This window comes from Somniosus microcephalus, chromosome 11, assembly GCF_052327205.1.
Source record: "Somniosus microcephalus isolate GS21.2 chromosome 11, FLI_Smic_1.0, whole genome shotgun sequence".
NCBI classification, from domain to species: Eukaryota; Metazoa; Chordata; class Chondrichthyes; order Squaliformes; family Somniosidae; genus Somniosus; species Somniosus microcephalus.
The window spans coordinates 20942525-20962824 of record NC_140997.1 but is presented as its reverse complement, the minus strand read 5'-3'; the positions used below and the strand labels follow the sequence as shown (position 1 = coordinate 20962824).

The following is a 20300-nucleotide window of genomic DNA, read 5'->3' as shown; positions in this document are numbered from 1 at the left end:
CAGCAATTTCTGGGCCATTGTCACATGCGGTTCTGAGGCACCAGCAACCCTCCATGACCTAACTCACATCACCACTCTTAACGGTTGTGAAGCTGGACAGTGAGCATCATTAAGTCAACTAAGTGAAAGCCATCAGCTCACCCGTGCTCGCCTGAAATCTCCTTCTTCAGCAGTCCCTCGGAATCAAGGATGACTTGCTTCCACACTAAAAATGAGTTCGCAGGTGACTGATGAGTCCAATGCGGGACCTACAGTCTCTGTCACAGGTGGGGCAAACGGTGGTTGAAGGGGCGGGTGGGTGGGGGTGGTTGGGTTGACTTGCGCTGCCTGCGCTTGGCTTCCACTTGCTCCTGGCGAAGAGACTCGAGGTGTTCGGCGCCTTTCCGGATGCTTCTCCTCCACTTTGTGCGGTCTTGGGCCAGGGATTCCCAGGTGTTGGTGGGGATGTTACACTTTTTCAAGGAGGCTTTGAGGGTGTCCTTGAAGCGTTTCCTCTGCCCACCTGGGGCTCTCTTGCCATGCCGGAGCTCCGAATTGAGCGCTCGTTTTGGGAGTCTCGTATCGGGCATGCAGACAATGTGACCCGTCCATCGGAGCTGGTTGAGCGTGGTCAAAGCTTCGATGCTGGGGGTGTTGGCCTGAGCAAGAACACTGACGTTGGTGCGCCTATCCTGCCAATGGATTTGCAGGATCTTGCGGAGGCAGCGTTGGTGGTACCTCTCCAGTGCTTTGAGTCCATGGTCCACGTCTGAGGCATACAACAGGGCGGGTATCACTGCTGCTCTGTAGACCATGAGCTTAGTGCCGGGTTTGAGGTCCTGGTCTTCAAACACTCTTCCTCAGGTGACCGAAGGCTACACTGGCACACTGAAGGCAGTGTTGGACTTCGTCGTCGACGTCTGCCCTTGTTGACAGTAGGCTCCCGAGGTATGGAAAGTGGTCCACGTTGTCCAAGGCCTTGTCGTGGATTTTGATAATCGGGGGGGCAGTACTGTGTGGCGGGGGCAGGTTGGTAGAGGACCTTTGTCTTACAGATGTTTAGTGTAAGGCCTATGCTCTCGTACGCTTCGGTGAAGGTGTTGACGGTGGTTTGGAGTTCGACCTACGAGTGAGCACAGACGCATGACCTGAAATACGAGCTTGAGCACACACTTCACTTCCAGCAGGAGTCACAGGTATGGCAAAAGCCTCATCAAGACTGGGAACAAGAAAGTATTCCCATAAACATACCACCCTCTTTTTTTAAGAAATAACTTTTTTCTTTAAATCGTTCATGGGATGTGGGTGTCGCTGGCAAGGCCAGCATTTATTGCCCATCCCTAATTGCCCTCGGGAAGGTGGTGCTGAGCCACCTTCTTGAACCGCTGCAGTCCGTGTAGCAGTTTGGTACAACTGAGTGGCTTGCTAGGCCATTTCAGAGGGCAGTTAAGAGTCAACCACGTTGCTGTGGGTCTGCAGTCACATATAGGCCAAACCAGGTAAAGACGGCAAGAGTTCCTTCCCTAAAGGACATTAGTGAACCAGATGGGTTTTTATGACAATCCGGCATGGTCATCATTACTGATACCAACTTGCATGTATGGCTTGCACAATTTGTTGGACTTGAGGGCGGAATATTACATTACCCTCCTCATTCTTCAAATTAAGTTCAACCTCCACATACTAACAAACTTCCAATGTCCCAGCGTTTTCAAAAAAAAATCCCAGGACTGTCCCTTGCAGCATCAGACACAGCCTTCTGAAGGATGCAGCACCAAGACTCTAAAAATCACAGCAAGAGTAACAAAAGATAGAAAGTAATTCACGCAGAAGCAAGAGAAGAGTAGTCTAGGAGCTTCAAGGGAGTTGGGCCTGGGGAAATTTCCTCTAGGCTGCGCTTTCTTTTTTCAGCGCAATTTCCCAGATATTGGCGGAACCGTGCAAAAGATCAGAGAATTTTAAGCACAAATTGTGTTCAGCGCAACTGAAGTTTCCGTGATCTTTTGTGCTAGTTTTTAAAGACACCGTGCAAGAAGCAGGCCCCGCCCACAAAACTGGCCACGCCCCCCAGGGTGAATTCATCACCATGGCGAGTTTCCGCTAATTGCACTTGTTTGTGGGCCTTCGAGGGAGGCTCCAGAAACTAAGCTGGAACTTGTGTGTGCAAGGACACTAATAGGTTTTGAATGAATTTTTTTTTAAATTTACGTATAACTGACTACTGTACCCCAATGTAACTAGATAATAGTTTTGTATTTTGTTTTAAGACATTTTCAGTCATTTAAAATAGAGTTACTCACAGGTGGTGGATTGACACTGATTTAAAATATTTATTCTTTGTGATAAACCCGTTTGCAGCTGTAATAATCAAACTTTACCAAGTTACCACTCTTAAAGATATATCAAGGAATATTTTTGAAAGCAAGTTTTTTTTTTAAATTACATTTTAAAATGCTGCCCGACCACACTGGTTCATGGCATATTTTGAGTGGAAACTCTGGGGGCGGTGGGGGAAGAGAACACTTTTCAAAACAGGCGCAATTTGCGCCGGAATTGCCAACTGCGCCCAGAGCAGAAACTCTACCCCTTGAAATTCATTTAAATAACCGGGGAGACCATAGCCAAGGTAAATAATCTAACATTTTTCTTCATCTGTTCAACCTGCACATAGAAACAAAACAAGTTAGTGCAGAAGCTGGAGGAGGCCCCTGAAGATGTGTCTTCAAGCCTGCATTAAACATGGCAATGCTGAAGCTTTGATCACAGAGCTGTCAGGCGAAGACAATACACTTAATGAAAACATCAAAGACCCACCTTGTCTGACAGTTATAGAAAGGATGCACTCCACTACCCAATTTTCTTAGACAGGTTTTGTTCCCTAAAGAAACAAATAATTGCCCAGATACAAAAGAACTTTGTAAGTCTATAAAGAAAGCTAAAATACTGTCCACATTAACTAAGTGATACTTCCTTTCAGTGTAACTATGAGGCAATGGATAAAACTCTGGCAGCTTGATTTTCTGAGGCATATGGAGTTCAGACACAAACAGCAACTGAATCCAGAGAACTTCACTGTTCATAGGCCAGCCAAAGGTGAGTTCATTGCCCAAGCCTGCGGTTCACCAACCCTTCATGCTCCAACAAGGGCCAGCAAAGTAAGCATTTTCAGTGAAATTTCAGCTCATACAAAACCATAGGTTAAGGGTTCTAACATTGACTTGTTCAGAACCAAATTCAAGAAATAGCTGCTACATGAACTCAATGAGCTTTTAAGGGTATTGAGAATCTACCAACATTCAATGGAATGCTTAGCATATCACACCCCTGCTACTTATAGGTATGCTTTGGCACTAATAGAGCACGCAGTTTTTCTTTGTGTTGCGGGCTTTCAAATTAAATGATGTTGTCAAAAGGCACCAGGGTTCCCACCATAGATTTGACGGAAACCCAATTCCCACACGCCAGCTCCTAAAGAGCTACACAGTGCCAGACGTGACAATCCAATCAGCAGGTCTTTTGAGGTTAATACTGAAGGTCAGAAGGTCTGAGAACCCAGTCTTCCTTGGCCAACAGGACATCACAAGGACACACAAGAACTTGTCTCAGAGCATCCAAGGGTGATTCACCCTCAGAATGGTTCCTTATTAGTCACCATTTGAACTGCCCCTTTAACAGCAGGTCCCCGACTGGGAACTCAAAATAGGTATGTAGCAGAAATTTAGACTCCTGTCAAAATAAATGCTGGTTATTCAATAATAATCAACGACAAGTTATTGAACGATGTTTTCACTGCTTACATATTTTATTTAATGTATATATATATATATATATATTTTGTGGCAGACAAGGGACTCTTATCTCGATGTACATTCTGTAACAGAATGAATCTGTACCTGTATTCGTTTTACTGCATGTAAATAGCGCGGTCTCTGTGGGTTTAAGACCAAACGCGATGACATCACCACGTGGGTCACGTGACGTTCCCAACGGCGGGAAACATGCTGACGTCAGACTGAGGAGCCTTCTCTCTCAGTCCTCGTGGAGCCAGCATTGAGCATAGACCTGTTAGTTAGTTCTCCTGCGTTTTGATTGTTACTTCTGCAAAACAGTATTAAACTTCGTTTGGTTGACAGACTGACTCAATCTCAGTCCTTTGGTTAGGAATCTAGCAATTCCTACAGTGGTGACCCCGAACTTTCGCGAACGATCTTCGCGGAGGAAGCGAAATGCAACGAAACGATGGAAGCGAACGCGGTGGCTTTGAAGCTCCCTCAGTTTTGGGAACAACAGGCGGCCTCCTGGTTCGTGCAAGTGGAAGCTCAGTTTGAACTTCGAAACATCGTGGCGGATCAGACCCGTTACCTTTACGTGGTTTCCGCACTCGACGGCGCCACGGCCTCAAGGATCATCAACCTGCTTGAAAACCCCCCGGTCGATGGCAAGTACAACACGCTAAAAGCGCGGTTAATTCAGGTTTTCGGCCTCACGAAGGTGGAACGCGCATGCCGCTTACTTACGCTGCCCGGGTTAGGCGACTCCAAGCCATCGGAGTTAATGTGCCAGGTGCTCACACTCCTTGGCTCCGAACCGCAATGCTTCCTCTTTCGAGAGTTGTTCTTGAGTCAATTGCCCGAGCAGGTACAGGCAGCCCTCGCAAGATCGGATGCTACGGATTGCGTCGCGCTTGCTGCTGAAGCGAACACTATTTATGCGGTCACGCAGCAATACTGCGCCGCCACGAGGCGCCCCTCCCTCGCGGACTCTGCCCCGACTCCTCCATCGCCCGGCTTGTGTTTTTACCACGCCCGTTTCGGCGCGAGAGCCAGATGCTGCTGGCCTCCCTGCAGTTTCACACCTCAAACGAAGAAAAAACACCAGCACCAAATGCGGGAAAGGAAGACCGAGCCTGAGGGATGTCCCACGGCCGCGATGGCGATTGGCGATTCCGGGAATATAGGAGTCGTTCGAACAGGCTTGTCCGACCTCCTCTTCGATTGACTTTCACTGTTAAAGACAATTCGGGGGGGGGGGGGGGGGGGCGCGCTTGCGGCAGAGCCACCAAGGGACTCTTATATCGATGTACATAATTATCTGTAACAGAATGAATCTGTACCTGTATTCGTTTTACTGCATGTAAATAGCGTGGTCGCTGTAGGATTAAGACCAAACGCGATGACGTCACCACGTGGGTCACGTGACGTTCCCAACGGCGGGAAACGTGCTGACGTCAGACTGAGGAGCCTTCTCTCTCAGTCCTCGTGGAGCCAGCATTGAGCATAGACCTGTTAGTTAGTTCTCCTGCGTTTTGATTGTTACTTCTGCAAAACAGTATTAAACTTCGTTTGGTTGACAGACTGACTCAATCTCAGTCCTTCGGTTAGGAATCTAGCAATTCCTACAATATAATCCTTCAACATGGATATCATCTCGCATCAATAACAAAGTGCAATGGGCCTTGAAAAATGCAGTTGGCAAAAGAAAACTTGATAAAACCATAACTTTAACAGCTCATATTATATACAATAACAGCCACCTTAGAACACAAGGGGTTCAGATAACTATTATAAACCAACTGAGACTTTCCTCTCTCAGTTTAGGATAGTGGTTCAAACCACTTATTCAGAATTAATGCCTTGTAACTTCATTCAAATATGGAGTTGCAGGAAAGATGGGCACGGATCTGGGAGACAACAACACATTCAAGGAGATGAGGTGGTGGTGTAAGGTCAGAAGGGTGGAGGGCAACGTTGCCTCGAAGCTGCGCGGCCCTTTGCCGGTCCCGCGCAGCTCGGGACCAGCTTTTTCCATGTTATATTTCGTGCGTGAACTGTAAAGGGGCTGCGCACCCAAAAATAATTAGGGGGAACATTGGTCAAGGGCGTTTTATTTTGAGGACAGAGGGGATGACAGCTATTTTTAAAGGGAGAGGGACAGTACCCGAGGAAAGAAAACCATTTACAATGTCAGTTCATATGGGGACCAGGAAGCGTAGTTGGTTGGCAGCAGTTTATTGGGAATGGGCAAGGGAGCAGGAGGTGGGTCTCTTGGCTAAGATGAGGCAGGTGCAGGGCTAGGGAAGACAGAGCCTGTGGGGAGGTTTGGCGTGGTGGGGAAGGGAGGAGAGGAACAGATGCAGTTGAACAATGGTCTCAATATTAAGTGACTAAGTCCATGAGCTTCCTGTGCTTGTTTGATAGGAGGGTGGAGCACACAGGGAAGAAGGGTTTAAGGAGGCAGTTGGTAGTGGAGAACAGTTATGAAATGTTCTCCATGATGATCCTGGAGTATTGAACAGTTTTGGCAGAGGAGAATGAGGCCCAAAAGCATCTCTTTGAACATATACCATGGAGCATGGTTTGACCCAGTGAAGATTAGTTTGTGAGCAGCGTGTACCAAATATTAGTTAACATTAGCAGTCAGTGGCAGGTGGTGGCCTTTTTTTTTCATGTTAGAAGAATTTGCCGGTTAAATGCTTAGGTTGCTAACTTGGAATTCTAAAAATTCAAGGGGAAAAAAGTAAGTTAGATAATACGTTAAGAGAAATATTTGCACTAAATTACAAAACAAAAACATTTAAATTTTACTCAGAATGAAGCAAAGCCTCAGATGGTGGGGATTGATGGACGGGCTTTGTGTATTTATTTGAACGTTCAAAGGGAATTTTGGACTAGTTTTAACAACCCTATAATTATTAAAGTTGGCATAACTACAATTCTAGCTTTGTCCCAGTTATTAACAGCCACCAGTGATGCAAGAAAATCCATGATGCAAGGAGGATCGGCTGTTTTTACCCTAAGTGAAAGTGCTTGTAGTTTGCAAATGACAACCTAAACAGGGGGCGACTCCCCTGGACAATGTACGTCAAACAGTTTTAGGAGATTAACCAATATGCTCAGGTGACAAACAATGTTCCCTCAAAGCTGCACGGCCGCGCAATGTCTGCGAAGTCCCATGCAGGCCGCTCACCGGCTTTTGCATTGTAAAAACCACGCATGCGCAAAATTTGATTGGTCCACGCAGCCAGTTAAAAAGGGCCCGCGCACCCAAAAAGAATTACAGGGAACGTTGGTGACAAACACCTTTCCTGTATTAAAAATGGAACAAACTACTTAAACTAATCTCCCTCACCGAGAACTTTAAAAAAAATATAAAGTACAGACAAAGTAAACCCCTCCTTGCAAAATCAATTAGTCTGTTTGGAGAAAAGACAAAGCTATAAGTTACTAGAGAAAGACACTGAATAAGTCACTGCAGTAGAGAATCAAAAAAAGGAGTTTTAATTGTTCTCATGTTAAAAAAAAACATCCAATTTTGAAAAATAGTACCTGTACCCATTTACATTGTAAATTGTGTTTTAGGAAACTTCACGAGTGAAAGTTCTGTGGAAAATTGCAGTTAAACTACAGACTACTTGAGAGGTCAATGGAGACTTAACAGAACGCAGTGAAGGAGAAGTAATGTTACAAGCTGGCTTTCTGTGCAGCACAGCAGCACATGGCTCCCAACACTTGGCACAGATTGTGTTTGTGTGGGAACAACTGAAATGTACCAGATCTTGTACAGGATTGGGCTCTCAGTCAAGTACAAGCAATGGAGCTTAAAAGGGAAACTCCAGGCTCCAAATAACTACCGTTAAATATACACATTTCATTGGATTTATTTTAATATAAATAGAAAAACTGTTTCAACGTGGATATTTCCCACCTTCTGAGAAGCCAGGGAAATTGCATAGGAATTAACAAGAGCTGACTACATGCCAGTCACATCACTTCAGGTTGTTTTTTCCCCCCTCATTTAAGAGTGCAAAATGGTCTTCACTTAAAAAGACCCTCCTATACTACTATTTGTAGGTTCCTTGCATACTTTGATCAGTAGCAGTGATTGGAGACACATGGGCTGCCAATGATCTCCGCAAAGCAGTAAAGACTATTCTTAGGAAGTGGAATGCAATGTAGATAAAATTATTAATTATAATAACCAGACCCAGAAAATAAAGGCACATACGTTACTTTGAATCTGGAGATTCACACATTAAAAATAACTTACACTATAAATAATCTGATGCCATCATTCTCCCTCATATACTGCTGCACTGGGACAAGTTGGCATTCCAGTGAAGTCAATGCCAGTTCACATTTTGCTTTTAAATCTAGTACTCAATGGCTGAAACTAGTACAACAGCAGCAAACACATTTTCTGTAAGCAGAACAAACCCACCACATCAATGTCAAGGAGTAGAAACAATCAGTAGGTAAAAGCACATGCAAACAGGTAAGAAAGAGCAGCTCAATGTTAACTGCTAGCAATAATGATTGGAATCCATCCAGAAACTGTTTCCAAACTCAAATTGTTAGAAAACGAAAAAACCTCTGAAGAGCCCAAAGACAGCATCAGCTTCCATTTCACAACAGACTCGCACCATGTCAGGGGAAAGCTATTTACCTTCAGGTGTCCTGTCTGCAGTTATTCACAAGAAAAATAAGAAAAAAGAAAAAAAGCACACAAAGGAGTTCTGTTCCATATTTGTAGAATTTCAATAAAATCTCCATTTATAATTCAAAGCTTCAGTCTAGTGATGATGGCTTAAACTCGCAGACTTCACAAAATCATCCAAGGATTGGCTCTTAAATTATTTGTAGGCGTCTTACATAGAATCTATGGCACAGAAACAGGCCATTTAGTCCAACAAGTCCATGCCAGCCTTTAGGCTCCACTCGAGCCTCCTCCCACCCATCATCATGTCTTTTTGGAATAAAACTCCCTCTGCCTTTCTCCTGTTACCCCAGCTCACCAGAAGTTGTTAACCCATTCCATGGGCAGGGGCAGCCTGCTGGTACATCACCCAAGTGAGCCTGGACAGTGGCAAGGTAGCCAACTTGGGGGAGAAAGAGAAAAAAAAAAGACCATCACAGCCAAACTCAATCGTGTTTTCACCAAATATACTCCCTTCCATCCGACGTCACGGGATAACGATCAGGAACATTGGCTAAATTTTTTCCTCAAAGTTGAACTGGCTGGTTTGAACCCAGACAATCCCACACCGCTGAGATCGGCTACCTCAGCAAAACTCCATATTGTGTACTTAGCCACTCTGCCTGCAAGGACTTACCAAGGGATTTGGCACATTCATTATTTATCAATACTTGCTTCGCCTTACAGCAGCAAAGCTTAAAACATTTTTAGATCCGTCAAAGATTTTATTTTCCCCCAATGACTTGAGTTTATTCAACAAGTAGCTGAGCTATTCAGAACAGAAAGACACCAGCTTCACTCAGTGGTGGATTAGCTGATGATTAGGGCCACTATAACTGGCCTCAGCTCACCGGAGTTACGGGGGAGGGGAGAAAAATAAACAAACAGTCATGGTTCCCATTTCTGACTGCTCTATTGCTGCAAGTGCAAGTGTGAATGTCAAGCTTGGACAGGAACTGATTATACGCCTCTCAGTCAAACACCCTATCGACAATCACCGTCAAGGCTCACAAGTGAATGGCAGCCCCTTGGTTGCGGTACGGTTTCCCTCGTATCCTATTCTGTGCCCTTTACCTCTCCTCTGCAATGTTCCAAGGGCTCTAGTATTAGCATTTATTTTTTAAATTCATTTTCGGGATGTAGGTATTTATTAGCCATCCCTAGTTGCCTCAAGGTGGTGGTAAGCATTCTTGAACCGCTGCAGTCCGTGTGGTAACGATTTGGATACAACCGAGTGGCTTGCTAGGCCACTTCCCAGGGCACTTCTGTCAACCATGTTGGCGTGGGACTGGAGTCACAGAGGCCAGACCGGGTAAGGACGACAGGTTTCCTTTCCTAAAGAACACAGTGAACGAGCGTGGGACCGGAGTCACATATAGGCCAGACCGGGTAAGGACGACTGTGTCCTTTAGGAAAGGAAACCTGTGAACGAGCTGGATTTTCAGCACAGCTTCATGAACTCGCGCCTGGATTACCAGTCCAATAGCATAACCAATACACTACCATACCCAATCATATTAGCACTTGGTCCCTTGCTCCTCCCCTTCCACGCCATGGCTAGTATCCGGATTTCATTTGGGTTTTGACCATCCCACAGGAGCATGATGTCACTTCTCAGCACAACCTCTTCTCTCCCCCAAAAAAGCAGTTGAGGCTGGAGGTCAATTGAAAGTTTCAGAACAGAGATTGATACGTTTCGGTTAGGTATGGGTGTTAAGGGTCACGGAACCAAGGCGGATAAACTGAGTTAGATACAGATCAGCCATGACCAAACTGAATGACAGAACAGGCTCAAAGGGCTGAATGGCCTACTCCATTTCCTATGTTCCCAAAGGCTTTTGAAAGTACGAAAGCCCATGTTTGATCTTTTCTCCAGATACACGTCTCACTGGGCCACGTATCTCCAGCAGCTAAGAGAGCAAGCGCCCGTCACCAACACCTCCACAAATGTGACTATTTAGCCAGTTGCCAGCACAGAAACAACTTCCCTTCTAACTATTGCCCTCGCGACAGCAATGCCACCGAGATTGGAAACTCAGCCAGGTGGATTGAACCTGTATCCCTCCACTCCACACACTATGTGCTCCTCCATTGAACTCTCTCAAAATTCTAATTCATCGCACTTTGTTCTGGCCTAAAGAATATCCTCGCAGGCAAGTATCCTCACTGGAACCATCCTACCCTCCCAATAGCTCGGAATAAATTTAAAACACAAAAATCCAAGAGTTGCTCGAGTATAAAATTCCACCCAACCTACACTCTTACAGAACTCAACTAGATTTTGATCCTGTATTTCACTGACTATATCCATTATCCTCTGCATAACACGGCACTATATTTCACAATATCAAACCGCTCAACTAAAATCACTTCTATTTCAGTCTGTTTACATATAGTTATTTTTGCCCATTTATTACTTTTAATTAAAATACACTACTTTTTTTTAAAATGCGTAGCTATGGTTTGCTAGGCAGCAAGCACCTTGGAACTATAAAGTTCAATCACTCCATTCAATTGAATTAGGACATCATCTGAGCTCTTGATCAGTTACTGCTGTGTAGCACAATCCAGCCAAGTATTAGTCTGTAATGCATCCATAGAGGATTACATAAACCAAAACTTTACCTTGAAAGTGGCATGTACAATGTCTTTTCAAATTACATTTACATTTCTCAGCACCAGTAACTAATTGCATTGGGCAGTTGAATCCTTTTCCTTGCAACTTTAAAAATCAAAAAAGTGAAAAGTGCTGACTGTTCCACATCACAGCAGCAGCTGTCTCTGGGCACGATGACCTTACTGGGGGGCCATTAACAGCAGATGCACGGGTTTCACATCTTCAATGAATTTACTTCGTCTTGCAAGTATGCTTGCATCGTGAACCTGCGCTGCGTCAATTTCTGGCCCCTTTGTAGCTCACATTCCTTATGAAATACTGTAGACCTTTGCATCTTATGGCATTTGCTACACATATTCCACTAAAGATCAATCCGTTATTCCAGTGGCTCTTTTTCCCCCCCATGTTAGAAGAAGAACGGTTATGTTAAACTTGTAGAAGACCCTGGGGTCAGGCCACACTCACGAGTACTGTGCACAGTTCTGGTCTCCATACTATAAAAAGGACAGAGAAGCACTGGAGAAAGGGCAAGAAAGATTTACAAGGATGATACCAGAACTGAGAGATTACAGCTATCGGGAAAGATTGAACAGGTCGGGGCTTTAGAAGACTTAGAGCTAGCCCGATAAAGGTCTTTAAAATTATGAATGGGTTGGACGGGGTAAATGCGGAGAGACTGTTTCCACTTGTGGGAGAATCCAAAACTAGGGGCCATAAATACAAAACAGTTGCTAAATAATCTAAGAGAGAAATGAGGAGAAATCTCTTTACTCAGAGTGGTCAGAATGTGGAACTCGCTAACAATGTTCCCTCTCCTTTTCTCGTGCGCGGTCCCTTTAAATTTGCTGCGTGGCTGCACTCGTGCGGTACCTTCCAGCAGCACCAGCTTGTGAGTGACCTGCGCAGGACCTCCTGATCGATGCCCGGCAACCGCCCGCGCACCTTAGGGGGAACATTGCTCGCTACCACAGGAAGTGGTCGAGGCAAATAGCTTACATACTTCCAAAAGGAAACTAGACGAGTACTTGAGAGAAAAGGGAATAGAAAGATATGCTGAAAGGCTGAGATGAGGCCGATGGAATTGGAGGAGAGCAGTGTGGAGTATAAACACCAGCACAGACTGGTTGGGCTGAATGGTCTGTTTCTGTTCTGTGCTGTGTATTCTATGTAATTCTTTCTGTGCTGCGTATTCTATGTAATTCTTTCTGTGCTGTGTATTCTATGTAATTCTTTCTGTGCTGCGTATTCTATGTAATTCTTTCTGTGCTGCGTATTCTATGTAATTCTTTCTGTGCTGCGTATTCTATGTAATTCTTTCTGTGCTGTGTATTCTATGTAATTCTTTCTGTGCTGTGTATTCTATGTAATTCTTTCTGTGCTGTGTATTCTATGTAATTCTTTCTGTGCTGTGTATTCTATGTAATTCTTTCTGTGCTGTGTATTCTATGTAATTCTTTCTGTGCTGCATATTCTATGTAATTCTTTCTGTGCTGCATATTCTATGTAATTCTATGTAACCGCCCCACTAGCGTATGTACAAAAAAATTGGTCTTCTTACCTATAACCCTCTAAAAACTCAAGGGAAGAGCCATGCCAGGCGATGATATAAACACAGAGACTGGCGCACACAGTGCCCACTCTTCCCAAATTGGAACAAAGAAAAATTACAACACAAGAGGTGACTTCTATCTTATACAACAAGACTACCGTAAAATGCGACAAGTCAGTCTTAATCCAGTCAATCTCGACCTCTCTCTTCAGCAGCACTGATGCACTCTATCTCAAAGCTGTCCGGGTCCACAGTTCCACTTCATCCTTCGACTCATCCGACGCTTCAACAAAAAACTTCTTTTCTTCCTTTCTGATGTCAAGGATCGCAAGCTTCATCAACTCTTGGACACCAATGCCCCTCCGGAACCTTCTTCCCCTTCACTTTCCTCTGATCCCATCCCTTCTTCCAATCTCACCCCGTGCCGTGTTTTCACTATCCCCTCTGACCTTCCCCTCTCTGACCTCGAACGATCAGTCCTCAGCAAAGGCCTGAGCTTCATCCCCTTACACCCCCATCTGAATGAATTTCGAGCTCAGCACGATGCTGAGCTCTTCTTCCGTCGCCTTCGTCTCCGTGCCCACTTCTTTGGCCAGGAGTCTTCCCCCCCCCGCACGGCTGACCCTTTCTCCCGCTTTCTAAATTCTCGTTCTACTTGGACCCCTCCCTCTGGCCTCTTGCCCTCTCTAGATCTTTTCATTGCAAACTGCTGACGTGACATCGGCTGTCTCAATTTCTCTGCTCCCCTCACTCACTCCAACCTGCCCCCCTCTGAACTTGCAGCACTCCGTTCTCTCCGATCCAACCCTAACATTATCATTAAACCTGCTGATAAGGGTGGTGCTGTTGTTGTTTGGCGAACCGACCTCTACTGTGCGGAAGCTGAACGCCAACTCTCCAACACCTCCTCCTACCTCCGCCTGGACCATGACCCCACTAGCAAACATCAAGCCATTGTTTCCAAGTCTGTCACTGACCTCATCTCCTCTGGAGGCTTCCCTCCATGGCCGCCAACCTCACAGTTCCCCAACCCCGCACAGCCCGCTTCTACCTCCTTCCCAAGATCCACAAACAGGACTGCCCTGGTAGACCCATCGTTTCAGCCTGTTCTTGCCCCACGGAACTTATCTCTTCCTGTCTCGACTATTTTTTCTCCTTGTCCAGTCTCTTCCCACCTACATTCGCGACTCTTCCGACGCCCTCTACCACTTTAAGAGTTTCCTGGCCCCAACCGTCTCTTTTTCACTATGGACGTACAAGCCCTCTACACCTCCATCCCCCACCAGGGCGGCCTTAGGGCGCTCCGTTTCTTCCTTGAACAGAGGCCCAACCAGTCCCCATCCACCACCACCCTCCTCCGCCTAGCTGAACTTGTTCTCACATTGAACATCTTCTCCTCTGACTCTACTCACTTCCTCCAAATTAAAGGTGTTGCTATGGGAACCCGCATGGGCCCTAACTATGCCTGCCTGTTCATGGGATATGTGGAACACTCTTTGTTCCAGTCCTACTCAAGTCCCCTCCCTCACCTCTTTTTCCGGTACATCGATGGCTGTATCGGTACCGTTTCCTGCTCTCGCCCTGAACTAGATAAGTTCATTCACTTTCCTTCCAATTTCCACCCTTCCCTCACCTTCACATGGTCCATCGCCGACTCTTCCCTTCCCGTCCTTGACTTCTCCGTCTCCATTTCTGGCGATCAGCTTTCGACAAACATCCACTACAAGCCCACCGACTCCCACAGCTACCTGGACTACACTTCCTCCCACCCCGCTTCCTGTAAGGACTCTATTCCATTCTCCCAGTTTCTCCGTCTCCGCTGCATCTGCTCCGACGATGCCACCTTCCATACCAGTGCTTCCGACATGTCTTCCTTTTTCCTCAACCGAGGATTCCCCTCTACTGTGGTTGACACAGCCCTTGACCGTGTCCGTTCCATTTCCCGCACTTCTGCTCTCACCCCTTCCCCTCTCTCCCAGAACCATGATAAGGTTCCCCTTGTCCTCACCTTTCACCCCACCAGCCTCCACATTCAACGGATCATCCTCCGCCATTTCCGCCACTTCCAACGTGATCCCACCACCAAACACATCTTCCCCTCACCTCCCCTTTCAGCATTCCGAAGGAACCACTCCCTCCGCGACAACCTGGTCCACTCCTCACTCACCCCCAACAGCCCTTCTCCTTCACCTGGCACCTTCCCGTGCAAGCACAGGAGATGCAACACATGCCCTTTTACCTCCTCCCTTCCCACTGTCCAGGGCCCCAAACGCCCCTTCCAGGTGAAACAGCGATTTACTTGTACTTCTTGCAGTTTAATACACTGTATTCGCTGCTCACGATGCAGTCTCCTCTACATTGGGGAGACCAAACGCAGATTGGGCAACCGCTTTGCGGAACACCTCCGTTCAGTCCATAAGGGTGACCCTGAGCACCCAGTCGCCGGTCACTTTAATTCTCCGCTTCACTCCCACTCTGATCTCTCTGTCCTCGGCCTATTACATTGTTCCAATGAAGCTCACGTAAGCTCGAGGAACAGCACCTCATCTTTCGATTAGGCACTTTACAGCCTTCCGGACTCAACATTGAGTTCAACAATTTCAGATAATAATCCCTGCCCCCATTTTTCATGCTGTATGATTTTGCCATTCCCATTTGCAACTTTTTCCACAGTATGTTCTTTCAATTCCTTCCTCCTCTCCAGACCACCCCCCCCACCCCCATCTCTGCACCTGCTCAATATCTGTTACATTTCCAGCTTTCTCCAGTTCTGATGAAGGGTCCCAGACCTGAAACGTTAACTCTGTTTCTCTCTCCATGGATGCTGCCTGGCCTGCTGAGTATTTCCAGCATTTTCTGTTGTTATTTCAGATTTCCAGCATCCGCAATATTTTGCCATCGTATTAATCCAGTCAACATAGGCAAGTAGATATTTATCAGAGGAGGGCAACATTTCATTTTGCAACTTCAAACCCTTAGTAAAATTAAGTTGTTTAACGAAAGAACCTCTAACTTTCCCCATAACACTGTATCCTAAAATTGGGCCATAATCCTGATTAGCATCGTTAGGCACGAGCGCTTCCGGTAACAATACTAATCATCTGCATATAAGCAAATCTTCTATTTTTGTACCCTTGAACCTTACGAGAGGGTCTGGCCTTATGCCAATTGCTCGGGATTCTTAGACACCTACCAATAGTAATGGAGAAAGCAGCCATCCTTGTGCAGAACTCTTATCCTACAGATGAAACTAGGGTCAAAGCTAAATTTCTCCAAGCTATAGAACAGGTACCTTCGCTCGATCCTGTTGAACACCTTCTCAGCATCTAATCAGAAGGCCTTGGGGTATGGCACTAACTACAACAACAACAACAACTTGTATTTATATTGCACCTTTAACATAGTAAAACGCCCCAAGGCGCTTCACAGGAGTGTTACAAGACAAAAAATTGACACCGAGAGTCATAAGAAATTCGGGCAGATGACCAAAAGCTTGGTCAAAGAGGTAGGTTTTAAGGAGCATCTTAAAAGGAGGAAAGAGAGGTAGAGCGGCGGAGAGGTTTAGGCAGGGAATTCCAGAGCAAGAGTCTGAAAATGTGTGCAAGCTTGTCCAGAGTAACGGCCTTTTGCAAATCCTACCTGATCACTATCTACAATATGTGGAAGCCCTGCTTCTATACGGAATGTCAGCACCTTCGTCAGTACTTTGCGGCCAATATTTAATACCAAGATAAGCCTGTAGCTACAAGTAGTGGAATGAGGTTCTTCCATTTATTTGCCAACACTGAAATAAGAGCATTACTGAGAGTTCGGGATCCCGAGATATCTGTTCAAAGACTTTCAGTAATACTGGCTCCAACTTGGGCAGGAATTTATTTTGTACTCACCCAAGCCCAACAGCATGTCCACTATTGCCCTTTTCACCTCAGCTAGCTATAAATTCTTTCCACCTCAGCAAGCTGTAAACAGACCTCCTGCATGTCCACTATTGCACTTTGTACCTCAGTTAGCTCATTTTTTTAAAAAAATGATCGGATTAAGCAGGTCTAACTTTGGAATCTAAGGCTTGCAAAAAAAGGGCTCATACTCGGGAGACTGCTGCCTGCGATTCCGACTGATGCAGAAGACTATACAATTCACAACGTTCCTGGTTAATTTTGATGGTGTCTGTCTGCAACTCCCTGTTCTATTCCTGATCACAGATTGCTGCAGCTGCCTCATCCTGTTGCAGACGTCTTTAAAAATGTTTTTTAAACTTGTGTCTGCCCAGTCTTCCCATTTAGCTTCCATTCTATTTCCCACGTTCACCTTCTCTATTTTTATTTCAAACTACTTTTAACCCGTTTCAAATTAATATACCTTATACTGGCTACTTATTTTTTAAACTTATAACTCCTTTCATTAACCTGATTTTCTTTTCTCTACCAAGTGTCACTGTTCATTTGGGGAAAGAGGATTCTTCCCCACTCCCCGCATTGGAAAAAATAGTCTCTGATGCCTGAAATTAAAAAATAAAAACAGCCTTTAAAGCTAGTTTTCACCCAACCAGTTAAAAATTGAACACCGATATGGTCACAGCATATATATCTGACCAGATTAACCTTTGATGCTTCTACACATCAAACCAGGGCTGGTACAGCAGTTATCTTCTTCGCTGAGCTAGTAGCCCAACTGTGCGTATACAAGTTAATCCTTACTGCATCACAGGCAAGATAATAAAAGACCTGTTTCAGTCACATAGTAAGGAACATGACAGAAGAATAGCCTCTATAGCTATTGTAAAAATGCTTGCTTAAACGAACCAAAAACATATAGTTCAATGCATTGATAATGAACTCTGTTACACACACACACAAAACCTCCAACTTAGTAATAAAACAAAATTCCACATAGTTCCCAATGCTCGGTCATGGGAGTCGAAGAACAAGGGGTCTGTAACCACAATTCTGGTGCAGTAAACTGCCCATCTCGGGGAAGCCTGGGCCACGCTTGCAGGCAGTCCTGCTGCCACATTCACTGTCCCAATACCCAACAGCAAGTCTCTTCCTTCTGCCAGGGAACAGCACTCAGGGCTCTGGGAGAACTCAGGGTAGAGACATACAGTGCCACTCTCCCTCTCATTGGAGACAAGCTAGATACAACTCTCGGTGTGTTTAAGGCTCCTACCTGATGGTGCCAGTGGGTGAGGGGATGGGGCTGACCAGGTCGATGTTTGGATCGGGAATGTTAATTTTGAGTGGCGAGATCTGTGGGCGGAGTGGACGGATGGGAGACGGTGGCTGCTCCTCCTTCACCTCCTGCTTACAGTAAAGCGATGTAAATGTAATCTTTATCACAGTGCTGGGAAAACGAAACATGCACCTGAAAAGAAAAAGGGGAAAACAAGTCAGCAATGGATTGAGAGAAAGAACAGATCGCATACAATGCTCCCTGTAAACTGCGCTTTGTTCTGCGCGGCCGGTTTCTTTTCAATTTCTGTGCACGCGCGGTACTTCCAATGGAAAAAGCTGGTGAGTTGTCTGCGCGGGACCTTTCCCATTGCTGCGCGGCTATGCAGCTTAGAGGGAACATTGACCACATAAGCAGTCCAGATAGGATATTCATGTAACCGATCTAGCTGCACGAACAAGGTTAAAATCTCTCGCTCTACAAAGCAATCCATTGACTACTAAAATGCAAAAGGTTAAGTTTTCAAACTTTGGTTACAAACCTCCTGGTACCCATCAAAATCGAGTACACAGGCATTTTCCTCTTCAGCGTTAGTCAAGGTTGCACAAGCAGCAAAACCGCTGCATTTTCAGCTACCCAGGCTGCCCTAGTACGTCACTGAAATGCTCCATCCGTATGCAATTAATTCTTTTTGCACTTTCACAATTCTGCTGACATGTCCTACCCCAAAACATTAATCTCTCTTCACCTCCCTTCCCCTCCCACTGTGACTAATCCCTTATGTATTTTTGGCATTTTCTATTTGAGATTGCCAGCATTTGCCATTTTTTCTTTTTACATTTATATAACTTGTGTAAAGCAGGACCACTGTGCAGCCAGTGAAACAGGAAGCACTGTGCCACAGATTGCCAGTAGCTAATGTTCAGTACTGGATTTCTGTGCCACAGAATTTAAAGCGCAGTCGGAATAATTGATAGTTGTGATGCCAGTCAGGTTCTGCGCGAGTTAGCAACGCTGATCACCAAATTGCCACTGTTTACAGCATTCGTTAATCTAGTTATTGGCCACCAGGCACTCAGCTATTTCAGAAAGTGATCCAGACAGCAGCAAAGGCAGTTGAACAAATGGTCTGAATCTCACTGATGAAAGATGTCCATGAGCTCCTTATACTTGTTGTTGGTGAGGCTGGAAAGGGCAGGGGAGAGGGGTTTAAGGAAACAGTTGGTAGCGGAGAAAAGAAGGCGGGGGGGGGGGGGGGGGGGGGGAAGATACAAGGAAGTGGTGTGAGGTGGCATTGTCTGTGATCGAGTTTGCATGTACATATTTTTAGGCCAGGCAGTTAACTTCATCTTCTGGTCACCAGACCAAGGCAATGTCCACATAGGTCAGGTCAGCAAGTGAGAAACAGCTTTGCTGACCTACATGGGCCCACTTCTATTGCAGTCAGAGCTGCTGTTGGCAACAACAATGCAAAAAAAAAAGCATAAAGTAATGTTTGTATAATTGTAAGGAATACGAAGGATCGGGCAGTCTGGTGGTACAGAACAGGAACTTATTTTTAAAAAGGGACATGGTTTATCACAGAAACCCCACAGCGCAGATAGAGGCCATTTCGGCCCATCGAGCCTGCACCGACACATATCCCACCCGATCCCCGTAACCCCACGTATTTAATCCCCCTAACACTAAGGGTCAATTTATCATAGCCAATCAACCTAACCCGCACATCTTTGGACTGTGGGAGGAAACCGGAGCACCCGGAGAAAACCCACGCAAACACGGGGAGAATGTGCGGAGTTCGCACAGACAGTCGCCCGAGGCTGGATTCGAACCCGGGTCTCTGGCGCGGTGAGGCAACAGTGCTAACCACTATGCCACCGTGCTTTTGGGGGAAGGGAGCGAACGGAGTTTAAAAAAAATACAATTTGGTAACATCCTGTTATGCACAGAGAGAAAAATAAATTGACTACCAGACTTGCTAAACAACAAGACTAAACAGTCTTATGTCTAACCTCTTCTTGGTGAAAATTGCTGACAATCCAATTTAATTAAAATTAAACTGCATGAAAGAGGACCTAACCCAGATTAACTGGTTGGAGAAATGGCAGAAGCAGCAGCAGTGGAAGAATGCTGGCGAAGGGACAAGCCAAGTACATTTGAACTGGGAATGGAAGGGGCACATCAGAAGCAGAGGTCCTGTAGATCAAAAGAAGCCACGGCAAAAATGAGCTTTAAACAATCATATGATAACAGAGAAGAAACACGAGGTACAGAAAGGAAGAAATAAAAAATTATAAAGGCTCCAAGAGGGAGTATAAAGAAGACTGATGCTCACCTTAATGGGAAATAGCAAGGGGTTTTTATAAGAAATAAAAGGATAGTCAAAAAAAAAACAATTTAACATGAGATGAAAGGGGCCATCTTGTACAAGAGCCCGGGAATGTCAGATGAGTTTTGACAGAGTACGGTGAAAGTAGGACTGTAGGAGTATCTGAGAATGTGAAATGTCCACTG

The 20300-nt window shown here is 45.5% G+C and overlaps 1 protein-coding gene across 1 annotated transcript in view; it reads right to left on the bottom strand.

Moving 5' to 3' along the window:
- Positions 1–20300, bottom strand: part of foxk1 (forkhead box K1) — a 126016-nt gene that overhangs the window by 42136 nt on the left and 63580 nt on the right. Inside the window, exon 2 of the mRNA XM_086000301.1 lies at positions 17784–17978. Coding sequence (XP_085856427.1) covers positions 17784–17978 — 195 coding nt within the window. The remainder of the gene's footprint in view (positions 1–17783; positions 17979–20300) is intronic.